This window comes from Mangifera indica, chromosome 7 (genome assembly GCF_011075055.1).
Source record: "Mangifera indica cultivar Alphonso chromosome 7, CATAS_Mindica_2.1, whole genome shotgun sequence".
Lineage (NCBI taxonomy): Eukaryota > Viridiplantae > Streptophyta > Magnoliopsida > Sapindales > Anacardiaceae > Mangifera > Mangifera indica.
This window is the reverse complement of record NC_058143.1, coordinates 90743-107597: the sequence shown is the minus strand read 5'-3', so window position 1 is coordinate 107597 and position 16855 is coordinate 90743. Positions and strand designations below refer to the sequence as shown.

General features: G+C 32.8%; 2 protein-coding genes across 3 annotated transcripts; both read left to right on the top strand.

The window, feature by feature from the left end:
• The first annotated feature begins 6278 nt into the window (after positions 1–6278).
• On the top strand, positions 6279–10459 carry LOC123221278 (guanosine nucleotide diphosphate dissociation inhibitor 2). The gene is made up of 13 exons (XM_044644077.1): positions 6279–6524; positions 7354–7416; positions 7522–7605; positions 7711–7818; positions 7919–8091; positions 8378–8489; positions 8608–8688; positions 8792–8854; positions 8999–9100; positions 9421–9545; positions 9693–9903; positions 10013–10087; positions 10224–10459. The coding sequence occupies exons 1-13, from the start codon at positions 6438–6440 to the stop codon at positions 10272–10274; spliced, it is 1335 nt and encodes a 444-aa protein (XP_044500012.1). The 5' UTR covers positions 6279–6437; the 3' UTR covers positions 10275–10459.
• A 942-nt stretch (positions 10460–11401) lies between these two features.
• Positions 11402–16837, top strand: LOC123221262 (serine/threonine-protein kinase rio2). Of its 2 annotated transcripts, none has more exons than XM_044644054.1 (14): positions 11402–11621; positions 11738–11833; positions 11920–11966; positions 12074–12144; positions 12228–12341; positions 12429–12604; positions 12703–12791; positions 13134–13251; positions 13464–13537; positions 13695–13742; positions 14298–14466; positions 14797–14958; positions 16018–16125; positions 16313–16837. In XM_044644054.1, exons 2-14 carry the CDS (start codon positions 11750–11752, stop codon positions 16499–16501), a joined length of 1449 nt encoding a protein of 482 aa, XP_044499989.1. In that variant the 5' UTR covers positions 11402–11621; positions 11738–11749; the 3' UTR covers positions 16502–16837. The 2 variants fall into 2 exon arrangements, with proteins under 2 accessions (XP_044499989.1, XP_044499988.1); XM_044644053.1 differs by having other exon boundaries at positions 11725–11833.
• Positions 16838–16855: the final 18 nt, after the last annotated feature.

Below are 16855 nucleotides of genomic sequence, written 5' to 3'. Positions count from 1 at the left end.
ACACACCCGTGTATAGGGGTATACACAAGCGTATATCGTCAATAAATTTGAATTCATCAAATAACATAAAAATCGTGACAAGATCGAGTGTTGCCTTAGTTGTGCGACACAATATATGCCTATGTATAATTCATGCACGTCTATGTATCGCATCCATCAGACAAAATAAAAGCGCGTTTAACCTAATTTCATTCATTTTTTTCACACCTAGTTGTCCTCAAACAAGAGAACAGTTAGGGGAGAGCTTTTCAATCACTGAAAAAGAGTCATTGGTCATTAGAAATCACTGTAGTCGTGCAAAGAATTGCTTATACTTAGAAGGACAAGTAAGTTGGTTTCTCCCTCTCGATTAATCAAGCATGTTTTTCAATGAGTTTAAAGATTTCAATCAAAACTATGATTGTTGGGTGATTATATGATGATATTATGATTGTTGATTGGATGCATGAGTTTTCCTACGTTGAATTAGGTTGTGGTTTTGGTGATTATTTTGATTATGCGTGAAATTGATGTTGAGATAACTTTAGTTATGACCCATGATTATTAGACTATATTTTATACGTTTTGTTGATGAAAAGATGCTGAGGATGCTTAGAAATGTCATATGAATATTGTGATGTGCTTAAGTCACTACAAATAGATTGAAATTACTTATAATTAGTAGGGTTGCGATTTTCAGATTGTGACACACTATCGTGTATGGTCTTATACATGTCTGTCGTGTATGGTCTTATACATGTCTGTGTATCATTAGTTTAAAATAGGAAATTATGCATTCTTCATGTGCTTATTTTGAGGGAAGTCATATATAGGCGTGTAGTATAAGACACACACCCATGTGTGACTTTCCAAAAATGGACTCACACTTAAAAATAGGCACACAGGGGTGCACCTTAGATACACACCTGTGTAGTCAGTAACAAGACTATTTTACCCTTAGTTCAAGCACACTAAAAGGGAAGTAGAAGAAACAGAAATGATAAGAGACATTAGTAAAGAAAACAAGTTAAATAGAATTAGAAAGAGCGTCTGACTATGTGGAAGATAACACGAGATCTCGACTGAGTCAGATCAGGATTAATAATCAGAAAAGTCAAGGAAAGTGGTTCACATTTAGATAACTACCACTTGTGTGCATAAATGGAAAAACACATGAAAGCGATATGGCTAGATACCCATAAGATGTATTATACACTCGGCGCTAAGACGCAATGCCACCCAATTTATTCATGTGTGCATGGTAAAGATTGTGGCTTTTCAAATATTTTCTTACATAATTAGTGGGATGCACCACATATGCTTCCATGGTAGAGGCAATTCTAGGATAGTTTAGATAGCAATTTCGATAAGCTTATGTGGTAGGAGAAGGACTGCAACCAGATTATTTTCCCATGTGACCAGAGTGTCCCAGATAGTTAGCCCAACATGGTGTATGACATGTACACAAAACATGACAAATAATGACACGACAAATAATGATATAAAAGGTGTCTTATGCTTTCACTAGCATATCAATGTTAAGACATGAGAGTGCCGAGTTATGATCACATTCAAGTTTGCAAATGAAACACTATGCTACCAGTGACCACATATGTACCCATGATAGGGGTTATTTTCACATGTTTTTTTTTGTTGTTTTGTAGGTAGAGGTTGTTTATGCACAATTACTTCTAATTAAGTTAATAGACTTAGGTTATTTATGCACAATCACTTCTAATCAAGTTATTAGACTTTCATACAATTACTTCTAATTAAGTTATTTTAGACTTAGGTTACTTATGCACAATTACTTCTAATTAAGTTATTAGACGTTCATGCATTGAATGATGAGAATGTAAGTTAAATAGTCTAATTGTTCACTTCTTTTCAGATCATATTCCAGATAGAAGTATGCATTTGGAGAGAAGTGTTATAGTTAGAGTCATTTATTTGGTTACACAAAATTAATTATTTTGTGTTAAAGTTCAATCTATTATACTTATACACTACTCACTTACATTATTTTTATTTGATGTGAACTCTTTAATTTTCAATATAATTCAATAATTTTTCTTTTTATATTTTCTGGCCTCGACATAAAAAATTTTATAACATTTACTTCTTCTACTTACAAAATTGTTAGAGATTTTTTGTTTGAGAATCAAATAATTGACAACTGCTCATAGCTAAGGTTTTATCCTCAGGATGTGGAGTGAAAATTATGTCCATCCATGCATCCCTTCAACTGGAGAACATAAGGAATTGGTTTAAGAAGGTGAAAAATGGATAGCATGCAGTGTCGAAGCCGCAAGTAGTTTTTACAGCAGCTTTCACTGTACCAGGTGGCAACAACAATGATGGGATACCCATTTTCTTGCTTAACCTATCCAGCGTTCATAGTCTTTGTCAATTGCCTTATCAGATGCGTTTGCACTCTTTTCTCTGCACCTTGTGTACCCAAAATATCAACCAGCCAAGCCAACCAAGCAATTCTGGATGTTTCCTGTGAAATATTTGTCCCCAGGACCTGCGGTTGGCTGCTGCCTTCAGTTTGTGGCTGGATATTGCAGGACTGAGGCTGAATACTGGACTACGCTGCCGCATCCCAACTGTTTGTGCAAATGGGCTGTGCTGCGGCAGCCCACAAAATCCATTGCCCTGCTCGAAACCAACGGATTGGGCATTATTTTCTTAGAAAGGGAGTGTCATTCCAATTTCACTGCTCGGATGTATCCCAAGAACTTAATCGCCATGTTGCAATTTCCTCTCTCGGTTGAAATTTTCTTACCCACTGACACACCAAGCATTTCCCCATAACTCTTAATAAATAATTCAGGATGTCAGTCTGGCAATTGCAGCCACACAAGTTCTTCCTTTTGTAAATAGAGTTGTTCGAGGTGTTAATGTCATCTCCAACTCCCAAAAATTAAAGATAATTTTATAAACTAATTGTCTACAAATATAATAATTTGGTTGTAGTTAACAAATTTATATTTTATTAACGAATAATAGAAAGATTCCAAATAGATGGTACCTTACCCTCTTAAATGATTGTTGGTAAATTCATTTTTTACAATGAATTAATTCTAGGTCACCAGTAAAATCCAATTTAACCATGGGTATTAATATTCCTTGATATATATTACCTGTAGTATATGATACATTAAAAAAAATATTTATTTTAAGATGTATTAAAAATTAATAATAGATAACAAATGAAAATTTAATTTTTAGATACTTGAAGTGGAAATTTGTTAGTTCAACAAACATTGGGTGGGAAATAGTTTTTTTTGTTTTAAAAAAAATAATGGTGTATACTATACAAGTTTTGAAAAATTATCTAAAAAGACAACTTGTTAACAACTAGACCTAAATGTTTTAAATGTCACAGATTAACCCAAACTCTTTTTCATATCAAACCCAAAAAATTTAAAAACCTACAAACTAGTTCCTAATTTTATTAAAACAATTGCCAAGTATTGACTTTAGGTTGCCCCTTGTTCCATTGATTTCAAATTGTTGTCAATGATAACCCAATCAATTGACAACTTTTAATCAACAAATCGATCAATTCAACGATTGAATTGATCAATTTATCACTGATTGGACCAATAAATCAGTCAATTTGTTGATTGAACTAAAGTCAATAGATCAATCAAAAGTAAAAAGAGGAATAAAGGAACAAAGAAGAAGAGGAAAAAGGTGAAATTAACAGCAACCTAAAACTGAAGATAGAGGGAGGAAAGGTGAGGATAAAATGAAAGGGAAATAAGTGGGACATTATGTAATTTGAATATTTTGAAGGGATTTTTTTAATTTTTGTGAATTTTAGGTTATATGATAGTTTTGAAAAATAAATAGTAAAGATAAAATGGTAGTTTTATTTGACAAAAAAGAGATACATTATTTTTCAAAATTTTGATCTCAAAATGATTTTATAAGTGACTAAGAAGAGATGATGAATTAAAATAAAATGGAGTGATTTTCCGGCCTAAGGTTTAGCTTTAAAACACATTTTCAGATGTCGTTGAAATAAATAACATTTTTTAATCTAAAATCAAACATAAATAATAATAATTTTCCATCTAAATTTAAACATTTTTAATAAAACAATAGTATTGATGAGTAAAATTACTATTTTATTTTTATTATTTCATTTTCCAAAATTATTATATAATTTTAAATTAATAAAAAGTTAAAAATACTTTTTAAATATGTAAAACATATTAGAGGTCTTGTATTTTTTTTCCTTTCATCCTCACCATTTCTTCCTCTTTTCTTATGGGGGAGTGTATTCGTTATATAATCGTATGTCAGATAGGGTTGGATATGAATTGAGTCCAGTATGAATAGAACCTTACTCGTTTTTGATGAGTTGAGCCTTAAGGTTGAGGTCACAAGCTCACTGAACATGTGTTTATATTCGGTTTGCTTCATAATTTTAGTGTTTGTGATTGACTTGTACTTAGTTCGGGTTCACTCTAATCAGCTTCCAACTCGCATTTCAAGTTTGTATCAAATTCTGGATTATTCATATGTATATTGTATGATGTCGTTTCAGAATTCATTTAATAACAAAACCAAGTTGTGCAAGTCAATTAAGACATCTATTCGGATTCGGACTCAAGCTTGTATTCGTTAGTACTCTCAAGCTTGTATTTGGGTTGACTTCATTTGAATAAAACTTGTTTTGAGTTCAAACAAACTCGTTTCGAATCTAACTCTAATATCAAATGAGCAAAAATTTAATTTTAAAAGTATTGGGGTCTTTATAAAAATTTTTAAAGGATTATTGGAAATTTAAAAAAATTTGGGAGTCTTATGAAAAATTTTGAAATATCGTTTGCTATATAATAATTTAAAAAATGATAATTATACCCTTAAAAAATTGAATATGGTATAATAGAGTTTTTAAAAGTTAAATTATCATGTTTAAAATGTTTGAGTTTATAAAAAACTATTTTTTTTAATTTTAAAAATTAATGAATAATAAAGTTACTATTTTACTATTACGCTATTGGGTTTTTTAATAGAGTTTGAGTTTGAGTTTGAGTATATTAGTGTTATTTATGTAAATTATAGGTGAAAAAAGGGTTTTTCCGCCGAACCTTGGGTGGAAATATGTCATTTACTCTTAAAAATGAGAATAAAGTGGCATATAGTCCTGGCCATGGGTCGGTTTGGCCTGTGAACTAGATCGAAACTGACCCGATAAAAACTGAAATCGAAACGGATATGAATCGGAATCAAAATCAGATTTTGACGGTTCAGTTCCAATTTTAATATTTTTGAACAGTTGAACTATTGGTTTATAGCCGATTCATGAATCGACAGTTCAAAAAATTCATAAACCAGTTTTTTTATTTTTTAAATTTAAAACAAATTACATGAACCGGCAAAGCAAATGCATTTGCTTTAAAACATTTGCAGGGGACCGGGTCCCTGCAAATGTTTGACTACATTTTTTTAATTCTTTAATATAAAATTTTACTTATAAATATTATTCAATCTTTCAACTCTCTCATTTCTCATTCTTTCTATTCTTAATACTCTCTCAATCCTTCAATCAAATTATCTCAAATTTAATTAAATTCTCTCTTTATTTTTATTAATTCTAATTTTAATTTCTATAATTTAATTATTATTATTTTTCTATTATACAATTTCATAACTAATTATTATACTTGAGATTTAAAAGAATCAAACTCTACATAATTCTATTTACTATTTTTTTATAATGAATAAAATAAATTATATAATTAATTATGAAAGATAATAGAAAAAATAATAATAATAGTTGATAAATAAAATTAATTCACCTATTATTATTATTTTTTTCATTATCTTTCGTAATTAATTATATAATTTATTTTATTTATGATAAAAAAATAATAAATAGAACTACGTAAACTTTGATTTTTCCAAATCTCAAGAGGATATGTAAAAAGCATAATTGAAAAATTAAGTCTAAGTTTTTTTAAAATTTTTTTATCCTTAATTATTATAATTATTAATTAAAAAAGTAAATAAGGGTCATGAATCAAAACTGATAGCTTAATATCGGTTTTGAACTGGGGTCATGAATCCAAACTATCGGTTCCAAACCGATTATGAACTGTTCTGTAATAGTTATGGTTCAAAGTTCATATTTTTTTGAATCATAAATTGATGGTTTTAAATTGAAACTGTCGGTTCATGAACCGTGGACAGGTCTAGTGGCACAATATGAAATCAGGCAAAGTTTGGAAGATATTCTTTGCTTTAGGAAATTTCTTTCTAAATTAACAAAGCAACCAAGCGCCTCTCTCTCATTACCCCATACTTTTTCTTTTCTTATTTTACTTCTCTTTATTAAACTCTTCCCCTTTATATATCCACCTCCATCTGACTTGGTCCCAGAAAAACCCTCAACTCATCACTCTCATTTCTCTGAATCAAAATCAGCCCATCATCTTATCATGGATGAAGAGTATGATGTAATAGTCTTGGGTACTGGCCTCAAAGAATGCATACTCAGTGGCCTTCTCTCCGTTGATGGCCTTAAGGTCAATTTTTAACTTCTGGTTTATCGTTTTTTGTTCAGATTTTATCTGGGTTGTGATTGTTTCTTTGATTTTTGTTGGTTTTGCTATCTGGGTTTGTTTAGTTTTGTTTCTGATGTGATGGATCTGCCAGTGCTGTTTGATCTGATTGATTGATTTGTTTTTCGGGATTCGTTAGTTTGGTCTGTGATGAAGATCTATGTTCGTTTGCTTTGAAACTAATCATCAGTTGAAGAACTAAGTATATGATTAAGATTTTGTTGTTGATATTTTTATGGATTGTTGGTTAGCTGATTATTTCCGAGGGATAGAGCTATGGTTTCCATTCCGTTTTGAAGATTGTAGGGTTTGGCGGTTCTCAAGTTTTGAACTTGAGTTCATTTGGTCGGGTTGTGGGATTTAGTGGCAGTTGATATTTTCTGTTCTGTAGGATGGCTAGAATTGATCGTATTCCTTTTTGCTGGTTTCTTAGTTAAAAGGATTAGTTAAGGTTGGCTGTATATCTAGATTCAAATTACAGTCGATTGATTACCTGGGCTGCCTTGTACCTTATGAGGGCGTTGCGAAGAGTGAGATGTTAGGGCGATGAAGTTGCATTAGAAAGTACACCAGATAGAAGGGGTTTTAAGATGCACTTCAGTGATTTTTTTAATCATATTTGGTAGCTTCTATTGGATTCGAATTTTTCTGGACCATGTTGTATGTTGTGCACTTGTGAGAGTTTTGTGTGGTAGTTTATATCTCTTACTTCTTCCTTTGAATGGAGGCTTGAATTTTATGCATCGTCTTTATTCCTTCATTTTGTTGTTCTTCCCAATGTCTTCTGATTTAGGTCCTGCACATGGATAGGAATGACTATTATGGTGGAGAATCGACATCACTCAATCTCAATCAGGTTCCCACCTTTTTGAACTCTCAGTCTTAGGTCTTAGACTTTTCAGTCTATTTGCAATTTTTTCCATGCTTTAAATGGTTTTGATTTAACTTTATGTATTTACAGCTCTGGAAGAGGTTCAGAGGGAATGAACCACCTCCAGCACACTTGGGCTCCAGCAGGGATTATAATGTTGACATGATTCCCAAGGTGATTTTTACATTGTGATTCTTTATGCCCTCTTTACTTGACCACAAAAGACTCCATTAAATAAATCAATCTTTTTCATGTCTGGACTTTTCTTTGTTTGGCTAGTTCATGATGGCAAATGGAGGTCTTGTGCGTGTCCTAATCCATACTGATGTTACTAAGTATCTATACTTTAAGGCTGTGGATGGAAGCTTTGTCTATAACAAAGGAAAGGTATAGCGTTTTATTCATATGTTTGAGCTCTCCCTTTGCTTAGATTTTCTACATATTTGCTCAAAACTTGAATTGATGGTAAGGGAACCTGTTGTTATAGGTTCATAAGGTGCCAGCAACTGATATGGAGGCACTGAAATCTCCACTCATGGGTATATTTGAAAAGCGTCGTGCTCGCAAATTTTTCATATATGTTCAAGATTATGATGAGAAGGATCCCAAAACACACGAGGGAATGGACTTGACAAGAGTGACAACTAAAGAGCTGATTGCGTAAGCTCGCACACTTAATCTTTTATCTTTATATTCTTGTTCTATTTTTATACAATCTGACAACAAGGGTGGTACATAGGTATGTTGAGAATTTGAATTTTGAATAATTTATCTGTGAAGGTTTTCATGGAGTTTATAAACTTTAGTTCTTATTTCCTGGCTTGCATCTGCTCTTCATTTTTATGCCACCATATCTCATCAGAAAGAAGAAAAGTGTCCTATTTGATTGTACTTTACATGTTATTGATGGAAATACTACTGATAATATATCTGACTTTTTTGACAGCAAATATGGTCTTGATGACAACACTATTGACTTTATTGGGCATGCATTAGCGCTTCATAGAGATGATCGTTACTTGCAGGAACCTGCTCTAGATACTGTGAAGCGGATGAAGGTAAAAACTGCATTATGCTTAAAGTTTATGTCATTTTCGTTTGATTGAACTATTATACACAAAAGTTTCAATTTTATTTTGCTTTCCTCATGTATTTTCCTCCTGGATTTTGTGACAGCTATATTCAGAATCTCTTGCACGTTTTCAAGGAGGATCACCATACATTTATCCTCTGTATGGGTTGGGAGAGCTGCCTCAGGTGCTTCTCTCCACTCTGTTTTTGGTTATTCTGTGGAATTGTCATTGAAATTAAAGTGAAGTAGATTAATTGGGTTTTATGTCTCTCTTTCACTTCTATTCAGGCATTTGCACGACTTAGTGCTGTTTATGGTGGGACATACATGTTGAATAAACCTGAGTGCAAGGTACTTAATAGGGCTTTGTTTCTGATGCTATTATCCTTTCATTTTTCATTGGTCTGCCTGGTTCTGGTATATATAGTGCTGGGAAAGCCTTTGTGTATTTATTACTATTGGCTGAGTATTGTAGGGATCTTTTTCTAATGCCAGGTTGAGTTTGACGATGAAGGCAAAGTTTGGGGTGTCACTTCAGAAGGGGAAACTGCCAAGTGCAAAAAAGTTGTTTGTGATCCTTCCTACCTGCCTGGCAAGGTAATTTTTAGATTTATCTGTTTTTACCTTAGTCTTCTAATTACGGTGAAAAGCTTGATGCATTTTCTGCTTCTGAGTAATTCTTCTTCTTTTGATTTATATGCAAACTAATATCTTTCCAAAGTACATCTAAACTTTGAAAAATAAGAGGCATTTGTGGCAAAAAATCTATCTATTCCGATTTTGTAATTACCGTCTTATAAAAGGAAATGTGAATCATGAGATTGATTAGTTTCATAAATCCTAGATTCTTCTTCTTATTTTTTTTCAAACATATTATTATTATTATTAGTTCTCTGAAAAATGTATTTCTGTAACAGGTGAGGAAGGTTGGCAGGGTTGCCAGAGCAATTGCCATTATGAGCCACCCTATCCCAAGTACCAATGATTCTCATTCAGTGCAGGTTATCCTGCCACAAAAGCAGTTGGGTCGCAAGTCAGACATGTGAGATATTTTCTCTCTCTTTTTGGGTTACCTGTGGATACCAACGTTAGAAGAAAAGCATTCATGATTAGTTGGTTTGGTAGTCTTTTCTTTTTCTTTTTCTTTTAATGAGCTGAAATTTTTATGATGTTTTCTTGGCTGAGCCAGGTACCTTTTCTGCTGCTCTTACTCTCACAATGTTGCTCCTAAGGGCAAATTCATTGCATTTGTATCAACAGAAGCAGAGACTGATAACCCTGAGGCTGAATTGAGGCCCGGGATTGATCTTTTAGGTCCTGTTGATGAAATGTTTTTTGAGGTTCTTGACAGATATGAGCCTGTCAATGAACCTTCTTTGGACAATTGCTTTATATCAACAGTGAGTATGCCTTTAGTACCTTTAAATTGATCTAATGACCCTTATTTTCCAAGTTTGTTTATATTTTACCTATGGTTGAACCATAAAAAACTCCATTGTGATATTTCAGAGTTATGATGCTACAACGCACTTTGAGTCAACTGTAACGGATGTGCTTAACATGTATACCATGATAACTGGAAAGGTAAAATAACATTTTCTACTTTTTGTTATCCTTCTCGGAAAAAAAAAAAAAAAAAAAGACTGTTTTATGTTTAAATTAGATTTCAAATTACTTAAACCAGTGTTAAATTGTGACTAAATGACTTGTTTGTGAGCAGGTTCTTGACCTGTCTGTGGATCTGAGTGCCGCCAGCGCTGCAGAAGAATGAGGAATACTTGTTTATGCATGCTTTAATGTTTGTGGTGTCTTCGAAATTTCGAAGTTGTTTAGATGTTATGTTGCTGGTGGATTTCCCTCACAAGACTTGTCATGGTTTCCTATTTTATCAATATCATGGTTATTTCATTATGTAATAAGATGGTGTTTTTAATCTTGTTTACAACTTTTCATGTAGATCTCAAACGTGCATCTGCCTTTGCTCATGTGATACGTTTTGTGTATGCTTGTTCATGTATGTGGCCATTATAGTTTATGTCCCTAGAAATTATACATTTTGTTGGGAATGTTAGGTGTTGCATTTTCCTTGCAAGATACATCCCTATAGGAGTTTGGATCAAACGAGCTAGGTTCAAGTTAGTCAAGTTTGACCTAATTTAAATATTTAAGTTTCAATTAATTTGAATAATATTTAAAATTAAATTATTTTTAAATTGAATTTGGGTTTAATTCGGTGATTTTGATTTAGTTGTTTGGATTTAAGCTAAGTATGAATTGGATCGTATCTAGTGCTAAAAGAGTGGTTGTTTTGGGTGATAATTGACTAATTGGGTAATTAATCTTTTATTTTTAGTATTATTTTGTTTGGTTTGGAAGTTAATAAAGATGTGATATTTTATTGAAAGGCATTATTTTTTGTGCTTAAATTAAGATGATAATTTATAATTACATGATATGAGTATTTATTTTTTTATTTTAAAAATATTTAATTAGATATTAATATATAAGATAAATAATTAAATTATATGTATTTATTTTTTTATATAATTTGAGTATATAGATAATGTGTTATCAAGTGATAAAATAATTTTAAATTAAAAATAAAATAACGTTTAATTATATGATGACATATTATTCGTATATTTAAATTGTGTATCAAAAGGGAATGTACAACATTATTCTAAGATAAAATTGTGTAATTTATTTGGACATAAAGCTCATTATATCACCCAAATCCAATGAACCTTTATTGTAATATCCATGACTTATTTGGGGAACAAACTTTGGAAATTGACATATTTACATAAAGGCCCTCCGAAAGAAGAGAACTGGCTTGCAGTATTTAATTGTATTGGGCTCAAAGCCCAAACTGAAAAACCTAAACGTATAAACCCTAAAGGGAAGTCATCATCGGCAACTGCGTCCCTATCGTCTTCTCTCTGTGTTTTGGCTGTGAGGTTTTCGCATTTTAATCACTTCTCGGGCACCTATTTTCATTAAATTAAATTTTTTAATACGATACTTATTTGCTTTTCGATTTCAAAGCACCTAAGCAAACTCTAGTTGAATACTTAAATCATACAGCACCACGGCCGCTGTTCACCGCCCTACAACGCTGGTGAGACTCCCCGATACCGCCTAATTCAAGCTTCAACAGTTTTTTTTTTTCCTTTTGGGATTTTTTCAATATTTATTTTTGTAAATGAAAATTCGTGATTCAGGGTTGGTTTGTAGTATTGAGGAGACATGAAGCTGGACGTCGACGTTTTACGTTATCTATCGAAGGATGATTTCAGGGTTCTCACTGCCGTCGAGATGGGCATGAGGAATGTATGTTTGCTTTCTCAGCTATCTCTCCTACTTTTGTTTAACTTAAGCTTCAAGATTCTCTAACATGTCTTTTCCATTGGTTTCAGCATGAGATTGTGCCTGCAGAGCTCGTGGACCGTATAGCTTCTCTCAAGTATTTAGTTCTTCATGTTAATGTTTTTCTTCGTTTAGTTTTTGGTTATTTTTCTAACTACTAGATGATAGTTGCGTTTTTGTGATCATAATTGCATATGGGTATAGGCATGGAGGCACTTATAAGGTTTTGAAGAATTTGCTCAGACATAAGCTTCTGCACCATGACTCTTCCAAATGTGAGTTGTGATCTTATTTATTTACAAATTTGAGTATACATGTTGAGATATTTGTAATTTAATTTATTGTTGTATGTGTCTAGATGATGGGTTTCGGCTCACTTACCTTGGCTATGATTTTCTTGCAATTAAGACCTTGGTCAAACGGGGAGTGTTTATGGCTGTTGGCCGCCAACTTGGGGTTGGAAAAGAGTCTGGTAACATACTAATTTGGTTACACCTAAGCTGATTGTGTATAGATGGTGATATTTGATGGAAAGCTTATATTATTTGTTTTGTTCAAGATATCTTTGAGGTTGCATGTGAAGACGGTACAGTTTTGGCAATGAAGTTGCACAGACTTGGTAGAACATCATTTAGGGCAGTCAAATCCAAGCGCGATTACTTGAGGCATCGAAGCAGTTATAACTGGCTCTATTTGTCCCGCCTTGCTGCACTGAAGGAGTTTGCTTTTATGAAGGTCCCTTTGCTGATATATATTACATTTTCATTTCCTTTTATATAGTGATTTCTCTCTGACTTACAGATTGAGGTTAAATTTCTGGACTGTTTGAGCAGGCTTTGGAAGAACATGGTTTCCCTGTTCCCAGTGCTGTGGACTGTAATAGACATTGTGTGATTATGTCTCTTGTCCAAGGTTATCCACTGTAAGAGTTCCCTTTTGCAAAAAATGCTTCATTGCGATACATCTAATTTATATTTTTTATACTGTTATTTATTTGTTTTTACTTCTACCTTAAAAGGCCAGTTCTTTCTTTAAATATGATTTATGTATCGCTTTGATCTTACCCTTTATTGAAAGAATATCAGCAAGTGGTAAATTAGTTACTGTAAAATGGCTATTATTCTTAAGAACTGGACAGGCATAATTAATTTGTGGAACAGTTATTATTTAACATATGGAATATGACTATTTGGTTGATACTGGTGTTAATACGGGTCAGCGGGTTTTTGTGGAAATTTTTATCTTTTATATTTATTATTTACAGTGTGCAAGTGAAGGAATTGCAAAATCCAGAAACTGTTTTCAACACTATTCTCGGTATTGTTGTTCGTTTGGCAGAACATGGTCTCATTCATTGTGACTTTAATGAATTTAACATAATGGTATGTGTTTAAATCCTGGTCATTATCTATTTCAATTTTGAATGTATTCTTATCACTTAATTTATTGGTTACCGTAGTCAGCTCTTTTTTTTTCTTGGTGTATATCATATCGGTTTTGATGCATTCATCCAGAGTTGCAGAACTTTAAGAAGCCTTAACTGCTTGCACTTTTAGCAATTCAAAGCTTATGTTTGAAACTCTGTGATTTTCAGATTGATGATGATGAGAAGATAACAATGATTGATTTTCCACAAATGGTGTCTGTATCTCACCAGAATGCACAGATGTATGAGATATTTTCTTCTACAATTATGTGTTAAATTTAATAAAAAATTTCTAGTTTTTGGGTTTAATATTATCTAATCTCTAAAACCTGGAATTTTAGCTTTATGTATATCGTATTCATTCTTTATGTTCCTAACTAGCTCACATCACATTTTCAGGTACTTCGACCGCGATGTTGAATGCATCTTTAAGTTTTTCAGAAAGAGGTTGGTTTTTACTTTTTGGAGCTCCAATTTATGTTTTATTTTCTTTTTTCCTGGATGATATGAAATTGGAAGTTCCAAATTTTTGTTAGCTTCTGTCCTATATCATTGGCTTTCAGAGATGATTAAAGAGGATGATTTGGATAAGTCATTTATGGAATATAGACTGAAGATATTTTGTTTTACTAATGTCTTTTGTCGGAGCTCTGGTTTATATTACTATTTTGTACACTAGTTTTTTGAAAAAAAAAAAAATTCTACTGTTTTTTTATCAGTAAAATGAAATAAAATAGTGGATTATTTGTCCTCTGCCATACTTCAAGTCATCGAACTTTGTATGAGGTATGCTTGGGAGTTGGGAACAAGAGATGGGTCATATCTAGGTTGGATTATGTCCTTGTTGTAACTTATGATATACATACAACAAAGATAGGCTTCTAGGATTAGGAGGTGACTGAAAGAATCTAGACATCTTGTTGACTGTTAAATTCCAGTTATGCTTGTTAATGTGTCATCATGTTTTTCTTCTCATTATGGTATATTCCTTACTTTTTCCAGGTTCAACATGTCCTTCCAAGAGAACACTGATGATGCTGATGGTTCTGACATTGAGGCAGATGAAAGTAATAGGCCCACATTTTCTTCAATATCTAAAGCTTCTGGATTTCTAGATAAAGAGCTTGCTGCCAGTGGATTTACGAGAAAGGATCAGGATGACATTGAGAAAGTATGCTGAAACATGTTTTATTTAATTTCAAACATATGCATGTGCATTTAAATTAGAATAGAAAATGTGTGTGTCCATGCACATGTAATGCTGGTTTATGTGTTATATTTGGATTCAGAGGAAGAGATAGTGAGATGTTAGTATTTTCTTTCGGATGCCTAATAGGCTGATTGCTATTGCTGGTTATACTGTTCCTTTATTCCATTTTACCTGTATTGCCCTTTTTTCATTGTTTTTTGTTTGACCTTTTTTCTCCTTTTCTTGTAACATATACTGTGTACTTCTCAGATATGATATCAAAGCATGACAACATGATGCTATTTTTTGTAGTTCATTGGAGACGTTACCGGGAAGGTTATAGGTTCTGATGATGAAGGAACTGATGATGGAAACGATACGGGTTCAGATGATGAAGGAGCTGACAATGAGCATGACTCTGAGTCCAAGGAAGCAGATGATATCGGTGTTGGTTCTTTACGCTTGGTGGATAAGGTATATTCCTTATGAGCTTTTTCTGCTTTGATTTAAAGCGATTTTAACTTGCAAGTTTACTCTGGTAGATGACTCTCTTGTTCTAACCAAACTCCTGATTCATAGAATGACCTGGCTGTGTTACTAGTTCATTTCTTCTGTATTTGAGTTGGTCCAGACTAGGATTGTAGACAGGTCAACAAAACTTAATTGGTGGATCATTTTATATATTTCTTCAAATCTAGAAGAAAACAACTTTTTTTTGTTATAGAAATTTGCTAATATGTATAAGATGCCACCTTTTGGAGAAATTATGTTACACTAAAGTTGCCTTGTTGGTGGACTCAATTAAAAGACATAAAATGAGAAACAATATTTATAACCAAGTACACCATACCTTCGAATAGGCTGAGATGATTGTGGAAAAATGTTGTAACAAATGATATATACTATGAATAAATTAAGTTATGATATATCTTGTTTCAAATTTGAAAATAGTGTAACATCATAATTCAATAGTCCAGTCTATTTTCAAAGTATTGTCTTCTATAGCCATACAGTCTGTCATGATTTTTTTTTTTTGGACTTTAGAATAAAAAATGCTTCTTGACAGCTTAGGAGTTCATGAGCTATTTAAATCATTCATCTTATATCATCTTTAATAGATTTGGAATGCATATATATACTTGACATTTCTCTTGTGTTTTGTTTATGTGAAATTTGTATAGGGGTGTTACATTCACCTCTTGTGGGACCCAACGTCCTAGCTAAAGTTTGGCTTACCATCATTCAACAAGCATACAAAGTGTTTCTAATAGTATTTGTAACATCATGGTCCGATAGCCTATCTCACTTTTAAGATATTATCTATTTTGACACACAGTTGATCGCAGTTTTGTTTTGGGTTGTGTAACCTAAAACATGTCTTGACAACTTAAGAGCTCAAGGTTCACGAAGTTTAGATTTTATATCAAAAGATAATTTGAATCAGGACTAGGACAACTTGATGCTTTCTGAAATATTTTATATAGTTTTATGTGTTCTTGCACGGTGAGAGTTCATGTCCTGTCTGTAATCCAGGATGAGTCAACTCTAAAGTGCAATGAAGAAGATGAAAAGGTGCAGATTCAACAGAACTGTGAAATAGGCCAAGAAAGTGGACTTCAAACTCAAGAAGAGAGTGTGGAGGTATGAGTTGAGATATTTCCTTTTTATTCATGTTTGAATTTTATGTGACCTTGCAATATTCTCTTTAGGACAGATGATGCCAAAATTTAATAAAATGAAGACAATTCATTGTCAAACAGAAATACTATGATGCTTAATATGTGGCTTTGTTTATTAGGCATGACCCTTACATTTTCATTCCTTACAGGAGGAAGATAATGATACCCTGAATGAACATGATGCTGAACTTACAAAGCGGATTGAAAAGCAGAGAAGGCGTGCTGTAGCAGCAGCCCGTGGGGGACGGAAATCTCTTTCGTCAAGAAATTCGTACAAGGACAAGGGTGGCAAATCCTCACACAATTCCAAAATCCAAAAGCAATTAAGCAACTGGTGAAAAATATTAAGGCATAGAACCTGCCAATTACAAAAGACTAAAGCTATTCACAGAAGCTATAGTTTAAGCACCTCTGTATGTGACAATAGGCAAGACAATGACACTGCTCCACAAAAATAGCCAGGTGCGGCTGCAGAGCTTGAATTTGCATAAGATTTTGTTTTGCTTTTGTTTCTTGCTTTCCTTTGTTGGATACTGCAGCTTGCAACAATTTTGACGTGTTATAGTGTAGCATATATATATTACATTTATATTGCAGCTCTTTCAGTGCAACCTGTAATTTAAATCTTTGAGGTGAAGTTAATTGTTGAAATGAAACTTTGATGAGTTGTGATATGCTTTCTTCTCAACTTG

Excerpts from the sequence above, each read along its gene's own strand:
- LOC123221278 (XM_044644077.1), top strand. The coding sequence starts at position 6,438 with ATGGATGAAGAGTATGATGTAATAGTCTTGGGTACTGGCCTCAAAGAA. Across the intron at positions 8,689-8,791 it reads GGTTGGGAGAGCTGCCTCAG|GCATTTGCACGACTTAGTGC; the intron begins GTGCTTCTCTCC and ends ACTTCTATTCAG. Across the intron at positions 9,546-9,692 it reads TTGGGTCGCAAGTCAGACAT|GTACCTTTTCTGCTGCTCTT; the intron begins GTGAGATATTTT and ends TGGCTGAGCCAG.
- LOC123221262 (XM_044644054.1), top strand. The coding sequence starts at position 11,750 with ATGAAGCTGGACGTCGACGTTTTACGTTATCTATCGAAGGATGATTTC. Across the intron at positions 11,834-11,919 it reads TCGAGATGGGCATGAGGAAT|CATGAGATTGTGCCTGCAGA; the intron begins GTATGTTTGCTT and ends CATTGGTTTCAG. Across the intron at positions 13,538-13,694 it reads TCTCACCAGAATGCACAGAT|GTACTTCGACCGCGATGTTG; the intron begins GTATGAGATATT and ends TCACATTTTCAG.